Below are 25,963 nucleotides of genomic sequence, written 5' to 3' on the forward strand. Positions count from 1 at the left end.
GATCCAGAACCACAGGCCGAGTGGATGAATCTATTCAGGTCCAGAAACCAGTTTCTGTCCACGGTTCTGATCTGCGTTTTAATGTTGGTTCTTATAGAACCAGCATGGATCTCAGTCCGAGTCCATCAGCTCCATCTCTTCATCCAGAACAGTCCAGACCCGGTTCCAGATGGATCGATGACTCATCCTGACCAAGTCCTGGGTGACGGTGGGCAGTAAGAACCAGGAGGAACCAGGTGACCCGGCCAGCTGGAGGAGGTTCTGGAGAACCTTACCGGTGGACCCACGTTGTGTCTGGTGCTGACCCAGACACGGAGCGGTTCTGCCGACGTCAGAATCTCTGAGCTCAGACGGGAAAACCTGCCATTATGGAAGTTGTTTGTCTGCAGGCCGTTAATACTGAGAGGTAATGCCAGGTTTGATACCTGGGATTTAGCACAGCGACAAACACAACGGGCGACAACCAGCTGCTAGCACACACACACACACACACACCCACACACACACACACATGCTGTTCACACACTGCTCACACACACACATATGTTTGCGAGGCTATATTTGTGGGGACTTTCCATTGACTTCCATTCATTTCTACAGCCTGAACCTTACCCATATCCTAACCTTAACAATTACATACCTAACCCTAACCGTAACCCCTAACCGTAACCCCTAACCGTAACCCCTAACCAAAACTCAATTCCCACCTTAGTCCTAAATCTGACCCCTGACCCAAAAACAGTGTTTCCCCCAGGCTTTGGTCCCACAAGGAGCAGTGAGTCCCCACAACGTAGTGTCAGGAAAATGGTCCCCACAAGGTACTACAAACAAACGCACACACACACTGCTCACACACACACACACACACACACCCTCCTCACACACTCTCTCGCGCTGCATCCGGCTCTCTGACTCAGTTCTGCTCTCCTGTTGGTTCCGGACGCATCAAACCAGCGAAGGTAAGAAAACAAACCAACCAGAGAAAAACACCTGAAATATTTAAATGATTAGATTGAGAGTCAAATCAGATAAATGTGTTTTTAATCTGAATAAAACTCAACATTAATTCTGTTTAGCTGCTGAAATAGGAAATTTAGAGGAAAGTCAACAAATTAAAATAATCTAATTCAGCTCCATTTTAATTTATATTTAATAAATCTCTAGAATGAAGCATCTTAGTCACAATATCAACACAAAATCAGTCATAAAATTGTGTAAATTTACATTTTATAACAAGTAAAAACCGACTTTTACACATTTATCTAATTTTTTGCTGGAGTTTTTAGTAAATTTCTAAACTTTTTGCTTATGAAAAACATTTTTATTAAGGCGTGTATGGCTCTGGTTCTGATCTGACTTCAGTCTTTTATTAAATGGATTTTATGGTTCTGAAATGGGATTTTTATTCTGATCTTTAAAAACTTCCTGATCCGTTTCACTGAAAGGTCCAGAAGAACCCGAAGAACAAAGAACAAGAAAAAAATACAGAAATTATTTATTAAATACAAGAATTACATGATTAAATTAAACTTTATCAGAACATTTTGGACCTCAGGAACCGATCTACTCTCTACTGGGTCCAGTTTGGACTTTCCCAGTCTGACAGGAACAGGGAATAAAAACCCATCAGAACCTTCAGAACCAGTCATTCCTGCAGAAAGCAGGACGTGACTGGCTGCAGTGGGGAGATAAATCACCTTCATGTTTCCACCAGAACCAGAACCAGAACCAGATGGTTCTGGTCCAAACTGTCTGCTTGTGTTTCAGATGATGGATGAAGAAGCTACAAAGCGCTACGTCCGGCCCACGGAGGACGGGCCGCACCAGAACCCGGCTCAGGTAAAACCCGAACCCACCAGAACCCTGAGGCCCCGCCCACCACCGGAACCGGCTGTTGCCATGACAACAGCAGCCTCACTTCGTTCCCGGACCGACAGTAACAGTTTATGTAATTAAAGCAACAGAAAACTGAATTTATTCCTGATGCAGAAACATTTAATGAAAACATGAATCAGTTATAAAATAAAGTATAAAATTTTTATAAAATGTTAAAATCAGGATAATAATTTTATTTATAATCATTACATGTTTTTATTTGCATAAAGATATAAAATCTTTATCAGGAAATGTTTACAGATTTACTAACTGGATACAAACCAGTTAGTTTAACATTTTATTTATTATTTATTGCTGAATAATGACGTCAGAAAGTCACAGCTGGTAGTTTGTCCACCAGGGGGCGCCTGCGCACAGCGCTCTGTGTCTCATTTGAGACGCAATCATATTTTACTTTTAATGAGTAAAATATTATCATTAATAACTGAACGATGAGAATAAACAACTTAATGACCAATTAATAAATTATACAATCATAAATAAAGAGGAATTATTTAAAGTTCTGTAAAACCTGATTAAAACTACAAACCTGTTTAAAACTACAAACCTGATTAAAACTACAAACCTGATTAAAACTACAAACCTAGAAAACCAGAAGAACAAAAACCAGGAATCCAGGATCCGACCAGCTGAAGTTCCATTTTCCTCTCAGCTCCTCAGTTTAACTGGTTCTACTAGCCTGAAACCTCCTGCAGGTCCGGTTCACCAGTCTGTACCTGTTCAGGACCCACTGGGTTCTGGAGAGTCTCCACCATGTTTCACCACCAGAACCAGGTCTGGTTCTTCTTCAAACCTCTTGGACCGGTTCTGCTGAAGGGACTGGCTGGTTAGGCTGAACCAGAACGGGCCAAAGTCCAACTTTACTGACACACACACACATACACACTCTGACTGACTGTGTGTGTGTGTGTGTGTGTGTCCAGACTAAAGCTCAGGGTCACCAGGAGGAGAGAGAGATCAGCATTCTGCCAAGCAGGAGGACGGACGAGGACGAGGTAAGACAGCTGGAGGACATCTGGACTCCTTCGGTTCAGATAAGTTCAGATGATCCATGAAACCAGAATTTATTCTAATCAGATCAGAGTAAAGATCCAGAAGTTTCTGCTTTTTCCATATAAATCATCATTAGACATTATTTATCATATTTAGTATTGATACCAGTCCTGATTATCAGGACCATGTCTGTGTCCTCTGGTGAGGACAGTCCTGACTGTGTCCTCTGGTGAGGACAGTCCTGACTGTGTCCTCTGGTGAAGACAGTCCTGACTGTGTCCTCTGGTGAGGACAGTCCTGACTGTGTCCTCTGGTGAGGACAGTCCTGACTGTGTCCTCTGGTGAAGACAGTTCTGACTGTGTCCTCTGGTGAGGACAGTCCAGGCTTCTACTGCAATTCTTTGGGTTTTCAGTTTGATCCCAGGCTGGATGTGAAGTTAGGGTTGGACATGTTGGACATGTCTAAATGTCCAACATGTCTCCACAGGATGTCTAAATGTTCTCAGATTTTCTGGTTTTACCGTCAAACTGTTTCTAAATACGATATGATTATAGATGATTATAGATTAGCTATCTGAATGTTTTCTCTGCTGAACATCCTTCAGGCTCAGATTCATTTTAATTTATTTCAGTCAAAGTCAGAAGACAAAGTCCAGCTGGACCTCAGTCTGTCTGTCCCTCTGTGTCCTCAGATGAGGACGTTGGACTCGTCTTCGTCCTGCTGCCTCAGAGTGAAGGATCGATGTCCGCGACCAAAAGGATTCCTCAACCTGCTGCTCACTAAAGGTAAAAACACCTGGACAGTAAAACGGCTTCCAGCCGCACTAACCAGCACCGAGCGGCTGTAAGAGCCATGATGTCACAACAATCAATTAATCAGCTGATCGATTAAAATCAAGTTGCTCATTTTGATAAGAGCTTCATGATCCATTTTATTTCTGTTTTTATTTCAGTTTATTTATTAGTTTTTATTTTTAATATTTTTTAGTTTCAGGTTTAAGATTTTTTTTACAAAGTTAAAGTTTATTGATCTTTCAGAGAGAAAACTAAATGATTATATGATCATTTATCATCCAGTAATGAAACTAAACTCATATTTTACTGTTTGTCAGTTTAACTAGTGATCAAACTTCAACTCTTTCATTTTAATGCTGTTGATTTAACCAGTTTATGTTTTACTTCCTTCTGTGTTTCTGCTGTTTCATTTCCTGACAGTTTGTCTCTGATGAAAGTTTCTCAGTTTGAGCTGCAGAGAAAAACTAAATGAATTATTTTACTGTTGTAGACAAAAAACCAGCAAAGCCTCATTTTCCATGTTCACCACTGAAGAAACATTAAATCTCCATGAAGGAATGAAAGTCATGAGAAATGATCCAGTTTGTCCTGATTTAATGATTCAGTTTAAATCGGTTCATTTAAAATAATTATTTAACTTGAATTAAAAAGTCTTGATGATTTCCTGGGTTTAATAAAATCCTCCTAATGAATCATAATTATCTGCTCAGTTTTCTCTGTTTTTGAAGGTTTGAATTAAACTGAACAGTGAAAACAGATGAAAAATAAAGTTTTATTCAAACAGCAGTGAGTTCTGGTTCTGGATTAAATGTTTTTATGTTTAATTTATTGGACTTGTTTGTTTTAATCTCCCTTATAATCTGTTCATTTTCCGCCATGATGATGAATAATATTATTTAAATGAGATTATTTCCATAATTCTGGTGGTTTATCTGAAGGATGAAATACTTGTTTCATGTTTGCTCCTGTTTCATGTCATAATTTGTATAAAATAAAACCATAAAGTCATAAATATGATTCTGATCTGATGAAAAATGTTGTTATTAATCAGTGATCATTTGTGGTAAAATATTGATCGTTCTTCCTGCTGCTGGGCTCCAGATTAAATTCTCCTGACTGACTCGGTGTTCTCACCATGTCGGGTCTCTGCCGCAGCGTTCCTGCTGGTTCTGCTGTTCGGAACCGTCTGGTCCATAACGGGTCAGGAGTGTCTTCCTGGAGGGAATCTGTTTGGGATCATCATCCTGTTCGTCTGCTCCGTCCTGGGAGGGAAGCTGTTGGGTCTGATCCAGCTGCCCACGCTGCCTCCCTTCCCTCCACTGCTGGGTGAACCCACCGCTCTCCGGTTCTGACCCTGACCGGTCCCTACTGGACCCGGCGGCGCCGGCCTGACTGTGTGTGTTTGCAGGAATGCTGCTGGCCGGCCTGCTGCTGCGTAACGTCCCCTACGTCAGCGCCGCCGTCTTCATCGGCCCCCACTGGTCTGCGGCTCTGAGGAACGTGGCCCTGTCCGTCATCCTGACCAGAGCCGGCCTGGGCCTCGACCCCTCGGTACCGCCATCAGAACCGCCCTGACCCGTCTCCGTTCAGCCCAGCTCGCCCTCAGCTGTCAGTGTGTGTGTCCTTGCAGGCGCTGCGCCGCCTCAAAGCGGTGTGTGTGCGTGTGGCAGTGGGGCCCTGCGTGCTGGAGGCCTGTGTCGTTGCTGTGGTTTCTCACTTCCTGCTTCACCTGCCCTGGATCTGGGGCTTCATCCTGGGGTAAAACACACACACACACACACCCACACACACACACACATCTACAGCGGTGTGTGAGGCCTGCAGCTCTGAGTCGGTGTGTGTTTGTGCAGCTTCGTTCTGGCCGCGGTGTCTCCGGCGGTCGTTGTTCCTTCAATGCTGCTGCTGCAGAGGGAAGGATACGGAGTGGAGAAGGTAACGTCTCGGTTCTGGACACACCGACCAACCAGAACAATTAAAACCCGACTTTAGGCTCAACATCGACAGAGGAGTCAAAGTCATCAGGGTCCCAAACAGACCTTTGGTTCCTCTTTAGTGATAAACAGCCGTGTTTTTAACACTTTAAAACTTCAACGCTTTAACGCTTTAAAACATCCTCTGTAACATCTTCACCCTCCCAGAAGGTGAAGCCTCTTCAAATGGCAGGAAGGACTTCAGTCATGAAAGGATCCAGGAACCTTTAGGTCTCCAACCTTTGAACCTTTAAAAGCTCTTAGTTTCTGTGAACCAGCCAAACCACACGAGGAACCTGGACCCGCCTGCAGCAGGTAAACACTGCGGTCCGGTGACGACCTCTGACCCCGGCAGACACATCCTCAGAATAAAGTGAAGGTTCTGGACCATAACAGGGACGAAGTGGAACCGGATCTGTTGGTGGACGATCCGATGAGGAGCCCGGAGAACCTGAAGAAGCAGGTTACGCTCCTATGAGCCGATGCTGAGATTCTGTCTCCTTCCAGGGAATCCCGACGCTGCTGATGGCTGCTGGGAGTTTTGATGACATCCTGGCCATCACCGGGTTCTCCACCTGCCTGGGAATCGCCTTCTCCACGGGTCAGACCCGTTTCCTGTAGCGTTCTGCTCGGTTCTGCTGTTTTCTGACCCTGTCTGTTGTTCAGGTTCCACCTGGATGAACATCCTCAAAGGTCTACTGGAGGTGGTGGGTGGAGTCGCAGCCGGACTGATCCTGGGTCTGTTCCTGTGCCTCTTCCCCAGCAGCGACCAGGTCCGTCCTGCTCAGAAACAACCCGTTACAGACCATAATAAGATCAGACCAGTGTGAAGCTGTCGGTGTCTCTGCAGGAGGACCTGGTGCTGCGGCGGACGCTCCTGCTGGTGGGGCTCTCCGTGTTCTCGGTCTTCTTCAGCCATGTTGTTGGCTTCGCCGGCGCCGGCGGCCTCTGTACGCTGGTGCTGTCCTTCCTGGCTGCTCTGGGCTGGAAAACGGACAAGGTGACGAACATCCAGACGTTTTGCTCCTCTACAGACGTTACGCACTGACAGGGAGGGAAACGCTTCGCTAATCCGCTAATTACAAAGCTAATGTTTCGTTTTGCACTTTAGCATTTTGTGATAAATAGGGATGATATGCTATGTTGCAACATGTTGAGTCATTGGGATATCATTATGGTGGAAGTTAGCGCATTAGCTACTGCTATAGCGCTTTAGCATTGGTGTAGCTAATGTTTAGGTTTAGTGCAGCTAGCTCTGTGGTTAGCGGTTCCTACCTCTGAATCCTGATGTCACCTTGTTGTGACCTTCAACCCGACCCTGGAGTCTCTTCATCCCAGGAGCTAAAGCTAACGTAACTCCGCCTCCTGAAGGATGGAAGAGGAAGTGATGGAAAAAGATCGAATAGATCCCAGTTCAAACCTTCCCAGTGTTCCCAGTCAGCCATCTTTCAGTCAGACCTGAGCTGATGATGGATGTTCGTGTCTCCAGGCGCCGGTGGCGGCCATGGTCGGCCGCTGCTGGGACGTTTTCCAGCCGCTCCTGTTTGGTCTGATTGGAGCTGAGATCACCGTCACGTCGCTCAACCCCAGCACTGTGGGTAAGAACGCTCAGGGTTACCGCGGCCATGTTTCTGATCCTCCCAGCTGCACCTCACTTCCTGTTTCCTGTCAGGGCTGGGCGTGGCCTGCATCCTGATTGGTCTGCTGGTCCGTCTTCTCGTCACCTTCCTGTTGGTCCATCTGGGAGGTTTCACCCTGAAGGAGAAGCTCTTCATCGCCGTGGCCTGGCTGCCTAAAGCCACCGTTCAGGTCTGATGGCGTCTAACCAGCCGACTGACGTCAATGACCTCTGACCTCTGGGCTGAGAAGTGCTGGTTCAGACGGTTTTATGTCCTCATGTTCCTGCTGTCATATCATCATATGAACATAAAATAATAAAAAGTTAATAATCATCTCATCCAATAAACCAATAAACCAGAAGACATGAGAACATTTAGATATTATAAAGTCTCAATAAAATACATTTTATCAGAGACGTTGGAGAGAAACCAGGAGCAGATTCAGATCAATCAGTCGATCGATTGATCGATTGATCAACCGATCGATTGATCAGCCAAGAAACTTTTACTGCAGACGAAAAATATCAGAAATATTTTTCATTATAAACATTTAAAACCTTTTCATGATGAGTTGATGATGAACCTGGAAGGTAAAGTGGGAACATCTGAACTCTCTGGAGTGACCTTGACCTCTTGACCCCCACATCCAAACTACCACCAGACCCGGTCTGCTCCATCAGAACCGGTCTGCTCCACCAGAACCGGTCTGGTCCACCAGAACTCCCAGACTGACCCTCTGCCCGTCTGTCTGTCCTCCAGGCGGCGATCGGCTCCAAGGCGTTGGACCTGGCGCGGGACAAAGGCGATGAGACTTTGATCCGGTTTGGTCTGGATGTGCTAACGCTAGCGGTGCTAGCTATCCTGATCACGGCTCCCATCGGGGCGCTGGGGATTGGACTGGCTGGGCCGCGCCTCCTGGCCCGACAGGTCAAAGGTCAGCTCACAGTCTGGAGGTTTTTACTGAACCCAAAGGACGACCCGGTCCATTGGTTCTGGTTTGACTGGACTTTGAACTGGTTCTTCAGTGAAACTCATGAGAAGGTCAGCCCAAGGTCAGTGGGTCAGTAGAAACGTCCTTCAGAACCAGTAGAAGGTCCAGTCGGGTCGAATTCAGCTGGAATGAGACCAACCACTGATTATGTACCAAACTGTGGGCTAAACACTAATGCTAACAGCACAGCTAACTTTGTTTAGCTAATTTAAAATGTTTAGTGCACTGACTTTATGCTAAATTAATTTTAGATTAATTCTAAAGTTTTCTCGTCTGTTTTGAAAACTTTCACTTCCTTTTCTTTTCCTCATTTTATCCACCCAATGACGTTTATTCTGTACCCAGAATGCATTTCTGCTTACCATCCACCTGAGTGCTTTCTGGCCGAACACCTGCCCTGTCAGTTAGCTAAAATCAGCAACAGCGTGAAAGAACTCAACCAATATAAACCTGAAACTACAGGAATCACTTCCTGAACCCGTTCAGCTGTAATGACACATTAGACCCTGTAGAGGGAGACACATGTTGGGTAGCTAATAAATTTAGTGCATTAGCTTCTGCTAAATGTTATATTGGTACAGAGGTTTAGCGTTAGCATCTGTTAAGTACCATATTAATATACTGCTTTAACGTTAGCAGAACTAATATTTATGATTAGCACCTTAGAGTTAGCATAGCTAACCTTTTAGCTAGCAGTGCCCACCTCTGTGTGCTGTTTGCAGGGTTCTGACCTCTGACCTCTGACCATCAGTTCCTCCTCTGCTCTGGATGTTTACGTTGTTTTCTCTAAACCCAGCAGGTGAGACGGAGAGAGAAGCCCCGCCCACCAGCCCTGACGCACCTGCTGAGGAAAAGAGTCACGTGATCAATGAGACCAAAGTGTGACGGTTCTGACCGGTCCAACCGATCAGAACCAGCCCAGTTCTCCCAGCAGGACAAACCCAAACTGCTGGTTCCTGAACATTAGGGTGAAGTTTTGACATGTTAGAAAAAACAGAAGCAGAAACAAAATGGCTGAAAATGAAAAGAAGCTTCTTCATTTCCTGGATGTTTTCATCTCTGTTTGATTTTTATTGTTTCATATAAATATTTATTCTGCTGTCAGTAAAAAGTTACTAATAGTTTCGGTTTTAGTGGTTATTATTGATGTTTTTAACTTTATTATTTCTGCTGTGGATAGAAATGAACTTTGTTACAGTTTGATGTTTTATTGTGGAGGGAACTACAGGAAGTGGAGTCGCTCTGCGGTCAGGCTGAGGCTGAAGCTGCAGGCGTCTACAGGAACCGATTCTGGGTCAGAACCGCTCCGTCCACCAGACCAACACCTCATTTCAAACACTCTGAGATCAGAACCGGGTCAAACTGGTACCATGTTCAGGTCTGGGGCTGGTGGGAGGAGCAGGTTGTAACGTTTCCTTCACATCAAAATAAATCTGAGTTAATGTAACTTTATTTCATAAAACATGAACTCAGGTTATTATAGGAAATCCTGCAGGTCCAGATGTTTATAGGTCCAGATGTTTGGAGGTCCAGATGTTTGGACCTGCAGTTCTGTTCCTCAGCCTGCACCGGGCCCGGTTCCACCAGAACCGGCTTCTCCTAACAGGTTCTGTGTGTTTCTGTCAGAGACCAAAGTTCTGCTCTTGTAACCAGAACTGGACCTTTTGATGCTGCAGCAATAAAATCTGAATTTAATCTAATCTGACCAGTTATTTTTTACAGTGCAACATATTTTAATTAACCGTTAATTTAACCGGTTAAATTAACCGTTAACTGTGTTTAACGGTTAAATTAAACAGATTATATCTTCACTTATTATTCATAATTGAACAGAAACGATGCGCTGATAACTCTCCTTCCTGTTGCTATAGCAACCGTGAAAACATTTAGAAACTATCTGACGAAACAAACTGCTGATCCAGCTGGAAATGGAGCTGGACAGTTTCTAACACACCTGCAGCTCCTTGGTTTCCATGGCAACGCCTAACTGACACTCCAACATGGCTGCCATGCCGGACAGGAGGACACGTCCTCTCAGGTCCAACCCGTCCCCCTGAGGAGAGGACGTGTCCTCAGGAAGAGACGTGTTCAGATTCTTCATCCTTCCACTGAATCCAGACCAGATCAGGTCCATCAGGTTGGTACCCGTGAAGTTCTACAGCCTACAATACCGGGTCGGGCTGTGGTTTGGACCAGACCGTCTCCTGCAGCTCATCACATCCTTCATTACTCTGTAAACATCTGAACAGAACAGAACCGAACCGTCGGACCTTCAGCCTCTCGTCTCAGTTTCCTGTTTTTGCTTTTAACTCAGATTTTCCACAGCGACGCTTTCAGAAACCACAGAACCGCTCAGAACCGCTGACCCTGACCTGGTTCTGGTTCTGCAGCTGAACCCAGTCTGGACCTGAACTGGGCTCTGCAGGGAGAGAAGCTGCTTCACCTCCATCTGAACCAGAACCGGCCAGAAGGTCCAGAACCAACGAGACCAGAACCTGAAACAAATTTAAACTACAGTTCAGTTTCACCTCAGAGCTGAAGCTCCTGGTCTCAACATGCAGCTGAGAACCAGAACCAGAACCAGAACCAGAGTTCAGGTTCTTCATTCTCAAACCATCAGAGTGAAACTCACTTTGTGGAAAAGCTTCACATCACGAAGCCACAAAAACAGAGTCAGCAGAAATCAACCAACGTCACACAGAGAGGCAGCGCTGAGCCACCAGAACCACAGAACCAGAACCAGACCAGAACCTTGAAAAATGGCAGGTCACCTGGAGGTGACTCCACCTCTCACCTGTTGACAGCTGGAGGCTCCAGCAGCTGCAATGGGACGAGTTAAAATGATTATTATTATTATTAATAAATCAACTCCCAGCATTCCTCTGGGCCCTTCAGGCCTTATAAACATATTTAAATTCATAAACTCTCTGCCTTCATCCTGGCTGATCGTTTCTCAGGCTCAGTTTTATTTCCTCTTCGTTTCCATGGAGACTCCAACGTTTCTCTGGTCATCAGGTTTTCCTCCTGAGGAGTTTTCAACATGAACATCAGTGAGTTGAGCTCTCAGCCCTGAGGGACTCCAGGTTTGATCAGTTACATTATCTGTGGTTCAGAGTTTCCTCATAGAAACGTTGGTTTGTTTCCAGGCTGCAGATCTGAGTTCTGATCACTTTTATCGTTCATCAGATGAAGCTGCTGTGTAAAAGCAGCAGTTTGGTGCCAACAGGCTGATTCTGTCGTGTCTCGTTCTCACATCCTCCTGCTGCGGTTTGGCTCAACAGGATGTTCTTAACTTCGCTCTGAGACGGACGGACAGAACGGCTTCAGCTGCAGACGAGATGAACGCCGCCGCGCCGCCGCTGCTGCTCTGTGAGTTCAAAACAACCGGAGCTTTTCTGAGCCGTTTCAGAGAAACTTCTAAACGTTTCAGGAAGGTTTCAGAGTAACGTGTTCCGGCTCCTGGTGTTTCCACAGGTTTATCTCTGAGCTTCAGCTGCTGCCAGACGGTTTCCTGCCACGGTGAGTCCAACAGAACCGGCCTCACAAACACAACTTGTTTACTGCTGAGTCATCAGAGAGTTAGAATGAGCAGAACCAACACAATACATCCTGTCTGGACCCGGTTCCGACAGGTTCAGAACCTTCTAATGGGTTGTGATGGACCGAGTTAAAAACAGTCACAGGACAGAAAAATAGTTTCGTTTTTTATTTTAACACAAAGATTATAAATGACTAAAAAATAAACTGAAAACTAAAAGAGATCAAAGAAACAAAAACTGAACTCAGACAAAAAAATGAAAACAAACAAACAAACAAACAAACAAACTAACTAACTAACTAACTAACTAACTAACTAACTAACTGATGGAGCACAGAAATGACACCCAGCGGTTTATAATCTGGCTGATCAGAACCTGTATCTTAACATAAACAACTATTAGTCCAGGATGGTTCTGGACTCTGAGGATCCAGTCCAGCTGGACCAGAACCAACCAGAGATGCATTCTGGGTTTTGGATCAGAACCTGGACTCAGCGGGAGAACATTAATGTTTTAATGTTGGATCTTTTCTAAAAGATTAAAAGCTTCACAGGAAATAACCAGAAACTACTTCCTGTATTTTTACAGAAACAGTGACTGAACATTTCAGATGAATATTTAAAGTTTCTTCTCTTTGAAAACATTTTTCATCCTTAAAATACTTTTATACTTTTGATCTGATGTTTTCTGTTTTCTGCCCCTCCGTCTTTACCCCCCGTCCTCTGATGGGGGTAAAGATGGAGATCCAGTGTCAAAAGGGCCACCCAGCGTACGACCTTTACCCTTTACTGTGTGTGGCTTTGGCTTTCCCTCCATCATGGCGCCCCCTCCATTATGGCGCCCCTCTATCATGGCGCCCCCTCCATCATGGCGCCCCTCTATCGTGGCACCCCTCCATCATGGCGCCGCCTCTATCGTGGCGCCCCCTCTATCGTGGCGCCCCTCTATCGTGGCGCCCCTTCATCATGGCGCCCACTCTATCGTGGCACCCCCTCCATCATGGCGCCCCTCTATCGTGGCACCCCTCCATCATGGCGCCCCTCTATCGTGGCGCCCCCACCATCATGGCGCCCCTCCATCGTGGCTCCCCTCCATCATGGCGCCCCCTCCATAATGGCGCCCCTCTATCGTGGCACCCCTCCATCATGGTGCCCCTTTATCGTGGCACCCCTCCATCATGGTGCCCCTCTATCGTGGCGCCCCCTCCATCATGGCGCCCCTCTATCGTGGCGCCCCCTCTATCGTGGCGCCCCTCTATCGTGGCACACCTCCATCATGGCGCCGCCTCTATCGTGGCGCCCCCTCTATCGTGACGCCCCCTCTATCGTGGCGCCCCTTCATCATGGCGCCCCTTCATCATGGCGCCCCCTCTATCATGGCACCCCCTCCATCATGGCGCCCCCTCCATCATGGCACCCTCTCCATCATGGCGCCCTCTATCGTGGCACCCCTCCATCATGGCGCCCCTCTATCGTGGCGCCCCCTCCATCATGGCGCCCCTCTATCGTGGCGCCCCCTCTATAGTGGCGCCCCTGTATGGTGGCTCCCCTCCATCATGGTGCCCCCTCCATCATGGCGCCCCCTGCATCATGGCGCCCCTCTATCGTGGCACCCCTCCATCATGGCGCCGCCTCTATCGTGGCGCCCCCTCTATCGTGGCGCCCCTTCATCATGGCGCCCCCTCCATCATGGCACCCCCTCCATCATGGCGCCTTGCGTTCAGTGCAGAGCCACTTTCTGCTCCGCTGCTTCTGGCTGGTCTGTACATCTGGTTCGTGTTTCTGGTTCGTGTTTCTGGTTCGTGTTTCTGTCAGGTGTCGACTGAAGCTTCAATCCCAGATTAATCCTCATCAATCAGTTTAATCCCAGATTATTGGTGAGCTCATGGCTCTGATTCTGGAACCGTCATGATTTAAACATTAGCATGTTTAGCTTCAGTTCTTTTATTTATTCATATTTTTACAGTTTATTGAGTCGTCATGTTGATGAGCTTCTTGTTGGATCTCCTGATCAAACTGATCGATCAGCAGCTGATCGATCAGTTTGATCTTGTGATTCAGTGACTCTGAGCTTTTTAAAGTCCAGCTGAACATTTGGACCCGTCAGGCTCTGCTGGTGGTTCTGTTCTGCCTCGGTTGGTTCCAGCGCTTTGCTCTCAGCTCCTCCTGATCGTTTCAATCAGCCTCTCAGGAAACCGACCGTCACTAAACTCGATTTTAGGCCAAACCGATTTTTACCTCTAAACTTGACCGATTTTTTTCCGTACAGCTTTTTGTTGTTGTTTTAAAAAGCTTTATAGATAAAATATTATTATATTTGGCCATTTTTCAGTTTTATTCATGTGTTGGTTCATTTTGTTCTCTTTGTGTTTTTGATTTCTACCTTTAGATTCTTGTTTATTTCTGTTCACATCAGGTTCAGGTTTCGTTTCCTCCAGCTGCTGAATCATAACGACGACTGTCAGTAAACCTTGTAGCTTTGTAATAAAATCCTCCATGGCTGGTTACCATTAAATATTTATTAAGATATTGTTAAATACTCTCAAAACTTAAGACGCTATATTTCTCTAAAATATGATGTGATAAAACTGTTTAGTTTTACTGCAGATGAACTAGCAAACGTCCATGTTGTGAAGAAACATTCAATGTGTGATAATATGATGTATCTGAGGAGAAACTTACGATCCTCTGTTGAGATAACAAACCTGGAAGGTTAAATATTTCATTTCTAGCTTTTTAAACGATCAGCTGCAGATCTGATGCTGAACCTCCGAGGTTCACTTCTGATGTCAACTGTGGCTAATGTTGCTAATGTTACTAACATTGCTAACATAGCTAATGTGGCTAATGTTGCTAACATTGCTAATGTTGCCAGAGGTGGGACCAAGTCAGTGTTTTGCAAGTCTCAAGTCAGGACAGGTCAAAGTCAAGTCTGAAATTTTTACTTTCAAGTCTTTTTGAATAATTTTTTTTAACAATGTTACATTTATATTTTAAATGTAAATAATAGACCATGTGTCTTTTTTAAATGTGTATTTATCTCTAATCTTGATAAAACATGCAGCTGAACACAAAATATAAAAATCTCAAGTTTAAAATGTCACCTTTATATCACAGTTCATTTAAATGTAGCTGCTGGTAATGTCAAACTGTACACTGTAAAAACCCTAATCTAGAGCTAACAGGCTACATTTAATCCAGAGATAACAGGCTACATTTAATCCAGCGCTAACAGGCTACATTTAATCCAGAGCTAACAGGCTACATTTAATCCATAACTAACAGGCTACATTTAATCCATAGCTAACAGGCTACATTTAATCCAGCGCTAACAGGCTACATTTAATCCAGCGCTAACAGGCTACATTTAATCCAGAGCTAACAGGCTACATTTAATCCAGAGCTAACAGGCTACATTTAATCCAGCGCTAACAGGCTACATTTAATCCAGAGCTAACAGGCTACATTTAATCCAGCGCTAACAGGCTACATTTAATCCATAGCTAACAGGCTACATTTAATCCAGCGCTAACAGGCTACATTTAATCCAGAGCTAACAGGCTACATTTAATCCAGAGCTAACAGGCTACATTTAATCCAGCGCTAACACGCTACATTTAATCCAGAGCTAATAGGCTACATTTAATCCAGTGCTAACAGGCTACATTTAATCCAGCGCTAACAGGCTACATTTAATCCAGCGCTAACAGGCTACATTTAATCCAGCGCTAACAGGCTACATTTAATCCATAGCTAACAGGCTACATTTAATCCATAGCTAACAGGCTACATTTAATCCATAGCTAACAGGCTACATTTAATCCATAGCTAACAGGCTACATTTAATCCATAGCTAACAGGCTGCACATATCTGGCTTTGAAGCCCCGGATTTATCCAGCATGACTAAACACAGCACACAGGTGAAAGCTAAGTTTCATGCTCACCAAAGTGGCCCGGAGTTCACCTGCTAATAACAGGAAGTTAGCTAAAGCTATGTGACAGCAAAAGAAAAGTAGCGCTTACCTCTTTATGCAACTTCAAATGTCAAACAGTTGGAAGTTGAATCTCCAGCCGAGTTTCTCTTCTTACAGGTTTTACATGTTGCTCTGTTTATAGATAGATATTTGATAATTGATGAATCAAAATAAATTGCTGGCGGGATCATATCTGCTTCGAGCGTTTTTAGTCTCATGTTTTTCCCATCTTGTTGTCTGTTCCTGTCTTTGCTACACCAGTTGCTATCAGAGATTAGCTCCTAGCCTTTGCTCACTATGTGCCGACTGGATTCTTGTAGTTTCATCATTAAATCATCATTTTCCCTCCATATCCTGGATCCACTGCATCTGCCTCAACACTGACCTACCGCATTTCATGACATAAACAGCTTCAAGTCCAATTCAAGTCCCAAGTTATTGGCGTAAAAGCCAAGTCCGAGTCTTTGAACATTTTTTCAAGTCAAACCTAAAGTCTGAATTTTAATGACTCAAGTGCCCACCTGTGGCTAACGCTGCTAATGTTACTAACACTGCTAATGTTACTAATACTGCTAATGTTCCTAACGCTGCTAATGTTACTAATGCTGCTAATGTTCCTAATGCTGCTAATGTTCCTAACACTGCTAATGTTCCTAACGCTGCTAATGTTACTAACACTGCTAATGTTACTAATACTGCTAATGTTCCTAACGCTGCTAATGTTACTAACGCTGCTAATGTTACTAATACTGCTAATGTTACTAATACTGCTAATGTTACTAACACTGCTAATGTTCCTAACACTGCTAATGTTCCTAACGCTGCTAATGTTCCTAACGCTGCTAATGTTACTAATACTGCTAATGTTCCTAACGCTGCTAATGTTCCTAACGCTGCTAATGTTCCTAACGCTGCTAATGTTACTAATACTGCTAATGTTCCTAACAATGCTAATGTTCCTAACGCTGCTAATGTTACTAACGCTGCTAATGTTACTAATACTGCTAATGTTACTAATACTGCTAATGTTACTAATACTGCTAATGTTCCTAACGCTGCTAATGTTACTAATGCTGCTAATGTTCCTAATGCTGCTAATGTTCCTAACACTGCTAATGTTCCTAACGCTGCTAATGTTACTAACACTGCTAATGTTACTAATACTGCTAATGTTCCTAACGCTGGTAATGTTACTAACGCTGCTAATGTTCCTAACACTGCTAATGTTACTAACGCTGCTAATGTTCCTAACAATGCTAATGTTACTAAAGCTGCTAATGTTACTAACGCTGCTAATGTTCCTAACACTGCTAATGTTCATAACGCTGCTAATGTTACTAATGCTGCTAATGTTACTAACACTGCTAATGTTACTAACACTGCTAATGTTACTAATACTGCTAATGTTCCTAACGCTGGTAATGTTACTAACGCTGCTAATGTTCCTAACACTGCTAATGTTACTAAAGCTGCTAATGTTACTAACGCTGCTAATGTTACTAACAATGCTAATGTTACTAAAGCTGCTAATGTTACTAACGCTGCTAATGTTCCTAACACTGCTAATGTTCATAACGCTGCTAATGTTACTAATGCTGCTAATGTTACTAACACTGCTAATGTTACTAACACTGCTAATGTTCCTAATGTTGCTAATGTTACTAACGCTGCTAATGTTCCTAACACTGCTAATGTTACTAACACTGCTAATGTTACTAACAATGCTAATGTTACTAAAGCTGCTAATGTTACTAACGCTGCTAATGTTCCTAACAATGCTAATGTTACTAACACTGCTAATGTTCCTAATGTTGCTAATGTTACTAACACTGCTAATGTTCTTAACACTGCTGAAAACCTGCGCCGACCAGCTGGCAGGAGTGTTTCTGGACATTTTCAATCTGTCCCTGCAGCTCGCCACGGTTCCTGAGTGTCTCAAGTCTTCCACCATCATCCCTGTACCGAAGAAGATGTCCATCACCAGCCTGAACGATTACCGGCCCGTCGCTCTGACCCCGGTGATCATGAAGTGCTTTGAGAGGATTCTTCTGAGGTACATCAGAGACTTTATTCCCGCAAACCTGGACAGCCTTCAGTTCGCCTACAGAGCGAACCGGTCAACAGAGGATGCTGTCTCCATCACTCTGCACACAGCCCTGACCCATCTGCAGCATCCCAACACCTACGTCAGGATGCTATTTGTAGACTTCAGCTCAGCATTTAATACCGTCATCCCAGACAAGCTGGTGCTGAAGCTACTCGAGGTGGGGCTGCCCGCTTCACTGTGCCACTGGATCAGAGACTTCCTCACCAACAGGCCTCAGGTGGTGAGAATAAGTGGCTCAACATCGTCCCCACTGGTCCTCAACACAGGCACGCCGCAGGGCTGTGTGCTCAGCCCAGCTCTCTTCACCCTGTTTACACACGACTGCGTGGCCATCCACCCCACCAACACAGTCGTGAAGTACGCGGACGACACAACAGTAGTGGGTCTCATTTCAGACAACAACGAGACCCACTACAGAGAGGAGATTCTGCAGCTCACTCAGTGGTGTTCAGCCAACAACTTGGTGCTAAACACAGGGAAGACCAAGGAGGTCATTGTGGACTACAGAAGGTCCAGGAGGACGGATCACACTCCCCTTCTCATAGATGGAGAAGTGGTGGAACGTGTGGACAACATCAAGTTCCTGGGCCTCCACATCACTTCTGACCTCTCCTGGAACACAAACACCTCCCACCTGGTGAAGAAAGCACAACAAAGGCTCTTCTTCCTCAGGAAACTGAGACGGGCTGGACTTTCCTCACGGCTGCTCGTGAACTTTTACAGGGCGATGATCGAGAGCATCCTCTGCCTCAACATGACTGTGTGGTATGGTAGCTGCACAGCACTGGAGAGGAAACAACTGACACGGGTGGTGAGAACAGCACAAGGCATTGTGGGATGCCCCCTCCCAGACCTGGACTCCATTTACACAAGCCGGGTCAAGAAGAGAGCTGGATCCATAGCCATGGATTCCAGCCACCCGGGCCACAGACTGTTTGTGCCGCTGCCATCAGGCAAGCGGTACAGGAATATACGGACTACAACAAATAGACTGAGAAACAGTTTCTTCCCCACAGCCGTCAGAGCCATTACTCCCTGCTGCCCCCCCCTCCCACACATATCATAACCTCGCAGTCACACATACATATCCCCCACCCCCACACAGCCATATTGTTCTGCACTTTGCACTGTCACATTATCTGTACTTTGCCATAATTGGACCTGCTGCTACTTCTTTGGTGTGGTTGAGTGCCTTTAGTTAATTTAGTTGTATATATTGTTATTATTATTATTATTGCTTATTTTTACTGTATATATTTGACCTTTTGCACGGGAGCTGCAATGGAAATTTCGTTGAATTCTGTTCAATGACAATAAATGCTATCTATCTAATCTAATCTAATCTAATCTAATGTTCCTAGTGCTGCTAATGTTACTAATGTTGTTAATGTTGCTAATGTTACTAACATTGTTAGCATTGCTAATGTTGGTAAGGTTGCTAACATTGCTAACACTGCTTACTTTGCTAACACTGCTAATGTTGCTAACATTGCTAACTTTGCTAATATTGGTAATGATGCTAATATTGTTAACATTGCTAACATTGCTAACACTGCTTACTTTGCTAACACTGCTAATGTTGCTAACATTGCTAACTTTGCTAATATTGGTAATGATGCTAATATTGTTAACATTGCTAACATTGCTAACATTGCTAACACTGCTTACTTTGTTAACACTGCTAATGTTGCTAACTTTGCTTACACTGGTATTGTTGCTAACGTTGCTAACATTGTTAATATTGCTAACGTTGCGTCCTTCTGAAACAGACGCGCCCCGTCCCTCCTCCCTGGTCGTCTCCCCCAACCAGTCTCAGTTCTATGAGTACGGTTCTGTCTCCCTCAGCTGTGAGCAGTTTGGACCGGACGGATGGACGGTGTGGAGACAAACCGCATCGGGGTGAGTTCACCTTCATCCTCCTCAGTCCCAGTTAAAGGAACGTCCTTCATGATGAATGGACCTTCGTCTGGAAGCTGAAGCCTCAGCGTGGCTCCAGGTGTGAGGGAAATGTCCGCTGTGTGTCCAGGTTGCAGGTGTCTCCATGTTCTGTGTGGGGAAGTCAAACCTCCTCCACCTGCACCATCAGCACCCTGAAGAAGACGGACAGCGGCGTGTACTGGTGTGAGTCCAGACACCGAGACAGCAGCCACACCGTCAACATCACCGTCACCAGTAAGAGTCAGAGACGCATGTTGATGTTCAGGGAACCACAGGCAGACCAGTCAGACCATCCAGCTTACTGGGACCAAACCATCAGCCTAGAAACCTCCAGCTGAATGATCCACAGGTTGGAGCTGTGACGGTCGGCTCTCCTGGTGGTCACGTTTATCTGACGCTTCACTTCCCCACATTCTGGTGTTTCAGGGTCAGACGGTCTCAGAGAACGACGAGTCCATCAGCCTGAAGCAGAACTCAGAAGGTTCTGTCGTTTAGCTTGAAGCAGATTTACTGACCAAGATTAGAAACATCACAATGAGCTGCTTTAGCATTCAAATCATATTACAGTTTTAATAACAGATCAAATGAGAACAACAGACAATGCAGCAAGCAGGGCGGCCATGTTTGTTTACTTCCTGTGTCTCTGTCCGGCCCACATCATTTCTGTCCAATAGGAGGAATGAAACTTCAAAGTAAAAGCAAACGGCACCAAATGGAAAGAATCCCGTCTGCTGGAGGTCCGGCCCAAACGATCGGACTGAAGATCAAAACGTCTTCAGGACGTTTAGGAGACGCTGGTTGGACAGGAATCAGCTGATCGTCCCTCTGTGTCTCTGTGGAGTTGGACAGGTGGTCCTGATCGGTCCGGTCCTTCCTGTGACGGAGGGAGATGACATCACTCTGACCTGTCAACATAAGAGCGCTCCAGGTTCAAACACCGAGTTCTTCAAAGACGGATCCAAGATGGCGTCTGAAGGTGGCCTGATCCTCCGTAACGTCTCCAGGGCCCATGAAGGAGGTTACACCTGTAGAGTCAACGGCGTTTCATCTGAGACCAGCTGGCTGCTCATCAAAGGTCCATCACCATCTATGTGTTTTACATCTACAGTAGAACTGTTTCCACTGAGTGTCCATGTTTGTCCCCAGATGTGTCCAAGCCGGCGTCTCTGAGCGTGAGTCCGGACTCGTCTCAGGTTCTGGAGTATCAGTCCTTCAGTCTGAGCTGCAGCAGCTCGGCTCCAGGATGGACCATCAGACGCTTCTCTGAGAACACCAGGAAGACGTCCAGCTGTGGGGGGGACTGGGGCGTCCTGTCTTCCTCTGTCTGCAAGCTGCAGACGGCCAAGAAGTCTGACAGCGCCCTCTACTGGTGTGAGTCTCCCACCATGCAGCGGAGCAACACGGTTCAGATTACCGTGTATGGTAGGTACCACAGCTGGAACTAGCTACACCGTTAGCACAAACCGCGCTGTCGCTTTAAGGCTCCTCCCACAACGCTCAGTCTGCTCTGATTGGCCACAAAGGAACCAATCCAAACACAGGTCCACTTCCTGTAAGATTTCAGAGTTTAATGCAGCAAATGAGTGGAAGAAACTCTGCTGATGTTCTCAGAAAGATTTTAATTTTCACCATCCTGAGGCGACAGAGAAACGGCTGCTTTAGTCTGAAACATTCAGTTCCTGGTTTAAAGTTCATTTAAAATCTAACTAACAAGTTTTTATAAAGATAAACTGTCTAAATGTTGTTTAGGATTATACAGTAGTTTAGTAAACAAATTTTACTAAACTAAAATTTGTTTAGTAGTGAAATATTTGACTGCAGACCGTCTCAGTGCTGCCCCCTGAGGATGAACAGCAGTTACTGCAGCCGATTATTTCTGTTCCCAAAAGTTCAGCTTTATGTCACTGGAACCAGTTCAGGTCATTTTCACTCAGCCACGAGTCAGGAGGTGGAATAGTGATCGTTAATGGACAGCTGAGGGTGGAGCCACAGGGTGGAGCTGCAAGGAGGAGCTACAGGGTGGAGCTACAAGGTGGAGCTACGGGGAGGAGCTACAGGGTGGAGCTACAAGGTGGAGCTACTGGGAGGAGCTACAGGGTGGAGCTACAGGGTGGAGCTACTGGGAGGAGCTACAGGGTGGAGCTACAAGGTGGAGTTACTGGGAGGAGCTACAGGGAGGAGCTACAGGGAGGAGCTACAAGGAGGAGCTACTGGGAGGAGCTACAGGGAGGAGCTACAGGGTGGAGCTACAAGGTGGAATTACTGGGAGGAGCTACAGGGAGGAGCTACAGGGTGGAGCTACAGGGAGGAGCTACAGGGTGGAGCTACAAGGTGGAATTACTGGGAGGAGCTACAAGGAGGAGCTACAGGGTGGAGCTACAGGGAGGAGCTACAGGGTGGAGCTACAAGGTGGAGTTACTGGGAGGAGCTACAGGGAGGAGCTACAGGGAGGAGCTACAGGGAGGAGCTACAGGGAGGAGCTACAAGGAGGAGCTACAGGGAGGAGCTACAGGGAGGAGCTACAAGGTGGAGTTACTGGGAGGAGCTACAGGGAGGAGCTACAAGGTGGAGCTACAGGGAGGAGCTACAGGGAGGAGCTACAAGGAGGAGCTACAGGGTGGAGCTACAAGGTGGAGTTACTGGGAGGAGCTACAGGGAGGAGCTACAAGGTGGAGCTACAGGGAGGAGCTACAGGGAGGAGCTACAAGGAGGAGCTACAGGGAGGAGCTACAGGGAGGAGCTACAAGGAGGAGCTACAGGGTGGAGCTACAAGGTGGAGTTACTGGGAGGAGCTACAGGGAGGAGCTACAGGGTGGAGCTACAAGGTGGAGCTACAGGGAGGAGCTACAGGGAGGAGCTACAGGGAGGAGCTACAAGGAGGAGCTACAGGGTGGAGCCCCTCAGGCTCCTGGCTCCGCCCACTTTATTTTTTTCTAATTTCCTCTGGGTGGGGCTTGGCTTCACATGGAGGTTAGTTTATTCTATTCTCAGATAAATGCTCCTTTATGCTAGTGGCTAGCTTTACAAAGCAGCCAATCTAGGAGCTTCATTTATTTACCTTGGAGCTGATTGGCTGAGCCACAGAGGAAGAGCTTCTGATGCTGTGATGGTTTCTGTTGTGTTCTGTTCCCTAAACTTTGGTTCTCTGTTCCCTAAACTTTGGTTCTCTGTTCCCTAAACTTTGGTTCTCTGTTCCCTAAACTTTGGTTCTCTGTTCCCTAAACCTCGGTTCTCTGTTCCCTAAACTTTGGTTCTCTGTTCCCTAAACTTTGGTTCTCTGTTCCCTAAACCTCGGTTCTCTGTTCCCTAAACTTTGGTTCTCTGTTCCCTAAACTTTGGTTCTCTGTTCCCTAAACCTCGGTTCTCTGTTCCCTAAACTTTGGTTCTCTGTTCCCTAAACTTTGGTTCTCTGTTCCCTAAACCTCGGTTCTCTGTTCCCTAAACTTTGGTTCTCTGTTCCCTAAACTTTGGTTCTCTGTTCCCTAAACCTCGGTTCTCTGTTCCCTAAACTTTGGTTCTCTGTTCCCTAAACTTTGGTTCTCTGTTCCCTAAACTTTGGTTCTCTGTTCCCTAAACCTCGGTTCTCTGTTCCCTAAACTTTGGTTCTCTGTTCCCTAAACCTCGGTTCTCTGTTCCCTCGTCGTTTTACTGCTGTACAGTAAAAATGTGTCTAAACATTTCATCTTAAATCTTATGTCTGTAACTCTTTAGTAAAGCAGAAACCCTGCAGGATGATGTTTCCCTCCACCAGAACCAAACCCAGATTCTGTCTGTCTGCAGACCGACCGGTGGTTCTGCTGATCCCGGCTCTGCCTGTGGCGTCTGGACGAAACGTTAATCTGACCTGCCTGACCAGGAGCCCGTCTGCTGCCTCGGCTGATTTCTATAGAAACGATTCCTTCATCGGGTCGGGATCCTGGTCCTTCACCCTGCGATCCGTTTCCACGGACGATGAAGGTTCCTACCGCTGCAGGACGGGAGGCGGAGTCTCTCCGCCCGGCTGGCTGTCGGTCAGAGGTCAGAGGTCAACATGAAGGAGAAACTGCTGATGAGTTGAAAGTTTCTGTGTTTCTCTGTGCAGCTGGTGAATAAAACAGAAAACCTGCTCAGCAAACAGATTCTTCAAGATTTAGTTTAAAACAACAGAATCATGGAAATCAGATGTTCAGAAACAAGAAGAGTGAATTAATTTAAGTTTATGATCAAAAATAGAATAATAATAAAATAATCAGCAAAATTAGATATAACAGTTTCATTCCCTAAATGCTGAGTGTCGCTAATTAGCATCACAGCTACATTTTCACTAGTGGAGGCTGCGATGCTCAACTTTATAATCTGTCAGTAATTTAACATATTTAATAAACTGGATGTAAAATCAGAGACTGAAGATTCATCACCGTCTGGTTTCCATCAGATGGCGATGAATCTGTAAATTCATTTATCTGAAAAATCACCGAGTTTAACACAGCAGAGAGTCAGAGCCGGACCGGACCGGAACCGGACCGGAACCGGGACCAGACTGAAACTGGACCGGAACCGGACCGGACTGGAACCGGACCGGGACCAGACTGGAACCGGACCGGACTGGAACTGGAATGGAACCAGACTGGAATCGGACCGGAACCGGAACCAGACTGAAACTGGACCGGAACCGGACTGGAACCGGACCGGACTGGAACTGGAATGGAACCAGACTGTAACCGGACTGGACTGTAACTGGACCGGACTGTAACTAGACTGGAACCGGACCGGAACCGGAATGGAATCCGACTGGACTGTAACCAGACTGGAACTTGACCGGAACTGGACTGGAACCAGACTGGACCCAGACCGGACCAGACTGGGACCGGACTGGACCCAGACCGGAACCAGTTAATCCCAGCAGCAGCAGGGCGACTCGGGTTTATTCTGCAGAATCTCCTCTGATCTCAGGAATGGAGATCAGAACCAGAAGTTTCTCTTCAGACGTTAAAAATGTTTCTACAGAAAGTTTTAGATAAATGAATCTGTAATGATTGAAGTTATTATCAATAATAACAGAGTTTTAATAATCAAAATAAACAGATTTTCATCATCATCTCTGAGATCAGAAGGTTTATTTCTGATGTTTCATGTTTTCAGCTCCTCCAGATCCAGATCCAGATCCAGATTCTTCTTCTTCTCCTCTTCGCTCCATCCTGTGGAAAATCCTCTACGCTCCGGTTTCCATCTTTTATTTCATCCCCACCTGCGTCTTCATCTACAAGCTCAGACACAGAGCCACAGGTGACCACAGCGCCCCCTGCTGCCTGTCTGCAGGAACAAAGCCAGTCTCAGTAAAACCTCCTGTCTGCAGGCTGGAGCCCAGCGGGCCGGACCAGAACCTCTGGACCCAGACGAGCCGCAGAAGAAGAAGCAGCAGCAGGTGGAGACGACTATGACGACGCCATGGCTCCTGTCACCACTCAGCATCATTTCTGAATCTGTTTTAATCTCTGAACGTTTTCCTGTCTGTGTCGTTTGTTTCTATATAATCTGTATGAAGAACAAAGAATAAAATTATTTTTTAAATTAGTTTCTTAACTTTCATGTTTCAGGAAGGAAACTGAGGTCAAAATGTTCCTAGAAATGTTAATGTTCATTAATTAATGCTTAAAGTTCAGTTTCATAACTAAATTATAAAAAACGTTTTAACTTTGTGGAGTTAAAGGGATAAAAACAGAACCGGTCCGGTCCAGGTGAACCATCAGAACCAGTCTGGCTCCAGTCTGGTTGACATCCAGTTTCCAGACTCATTAATAATCCTAGGTAATATGTATGCTTACTGTAACATTTCCAATCATAAAGAGCTTCAATTATTGAATTAAATATCAAACAACTTAAACATTTTAGTTTTTCCTACTAAACAGAATAAATATTTGGTGGGATTAGAATCTGATTATTGACGACAAACAAATTCACAAAAACCCTCCAAACCCGATTTGATCTGATTTCTGTAACGATTTGGGAATTATTGACTTATGGAGAGACAAACATTTAAATAAATCAGTTTTCTTGGTTTAAATCAGACGCATTGAGCAGATCTAGAATAGATTTATGGCTGGGAACAGATAATATTCTCAAACTAACATCAGACTGTAATATGTCTCCAACTCACTGCAG

General features: G+C 45.5%; 2 protein-coding genes across 2 annotated transcripts; both read left to right on the forward strand.

Annotated features, from left to right (window-relative positions):
* The first annotated feature begins 877 nt into the window (after positions 1-877).
* LOC114140568 (sodium/hydrogen exchanger 9B2) lies at positions 878-9,964 on the forward strand. Its single transcript, XM_028010641.1, has 15 exons — positions 878-959; positions 1,768-1,839; positions 2,820-2,891; positions 3,582-3,675; positions 4,840-5,010; positions 5,093-5,235; positions 5,315-5,442; positions 5,535-5,616; positions 6,162-6,255; positions 6,321-6,427; positions 6,505-6,654; positions 7,144-7,252; positions 7,327-7,463; positions 8,033-8,207; positions 9,064-9,964. The coding sequence occupies exons 2-15, from the start codon at positions 1,768-1,770 to the stop codon at positions 9,147-9,149; spliced, it is 1,620 nt and encodes a 539-aa protein (XP_027866442.1). The 5' UTR covers positions 878-959; the 3' UTR covers positions 9,150-9,964.
* A 1,159-nt stretch (positions 9,965-11,123) lies between these two features.
* LOC114140584 (neural cell adhesion molecule 1-like) lies at positions 11,124-25,463 on the forward strand. The gene is made up of 9 exons (XM_028010669.1): positions 11,124-11,633; positions 11,739-11,783; positions 19,654-19,783; positions 19,911-20,056; positions 20,664-20,897; positions 20,969-21,244; positions 23,603-23,839; positions 24,944-25,087; positions 25,158-25,463. Exons 1-9 carry the CDS (start codon positions 11,603-11,605, stop codon positions 25,280-25,282), a joined length of 1,368 nt encoding a protein of 455 aa, XP_027866470.1. The 5' UTR covers positions 11,124-11,602; the 3' UTR covers positions 25,283-25,463.
* The last annotated feature ends 500 nt before the right edge of the window (positions 25,464-25,963 follow it).

The sequence above is a fragment of the Xiphophorus couchianus genome, chromosome 24 (genome assembly GCF_001444195.1).
Source record: "Xiphophorus couchianus chromosome 24, X_couchianus-1.0, whole genome shotgun sequence".
Lineage (NCBI taxonomy): Eukaryota > Metazoa > Chordata > Actinopteri > Cyprinodontiformes > Poeciliidae > Xiphophorus > Xiphophorus couchianus.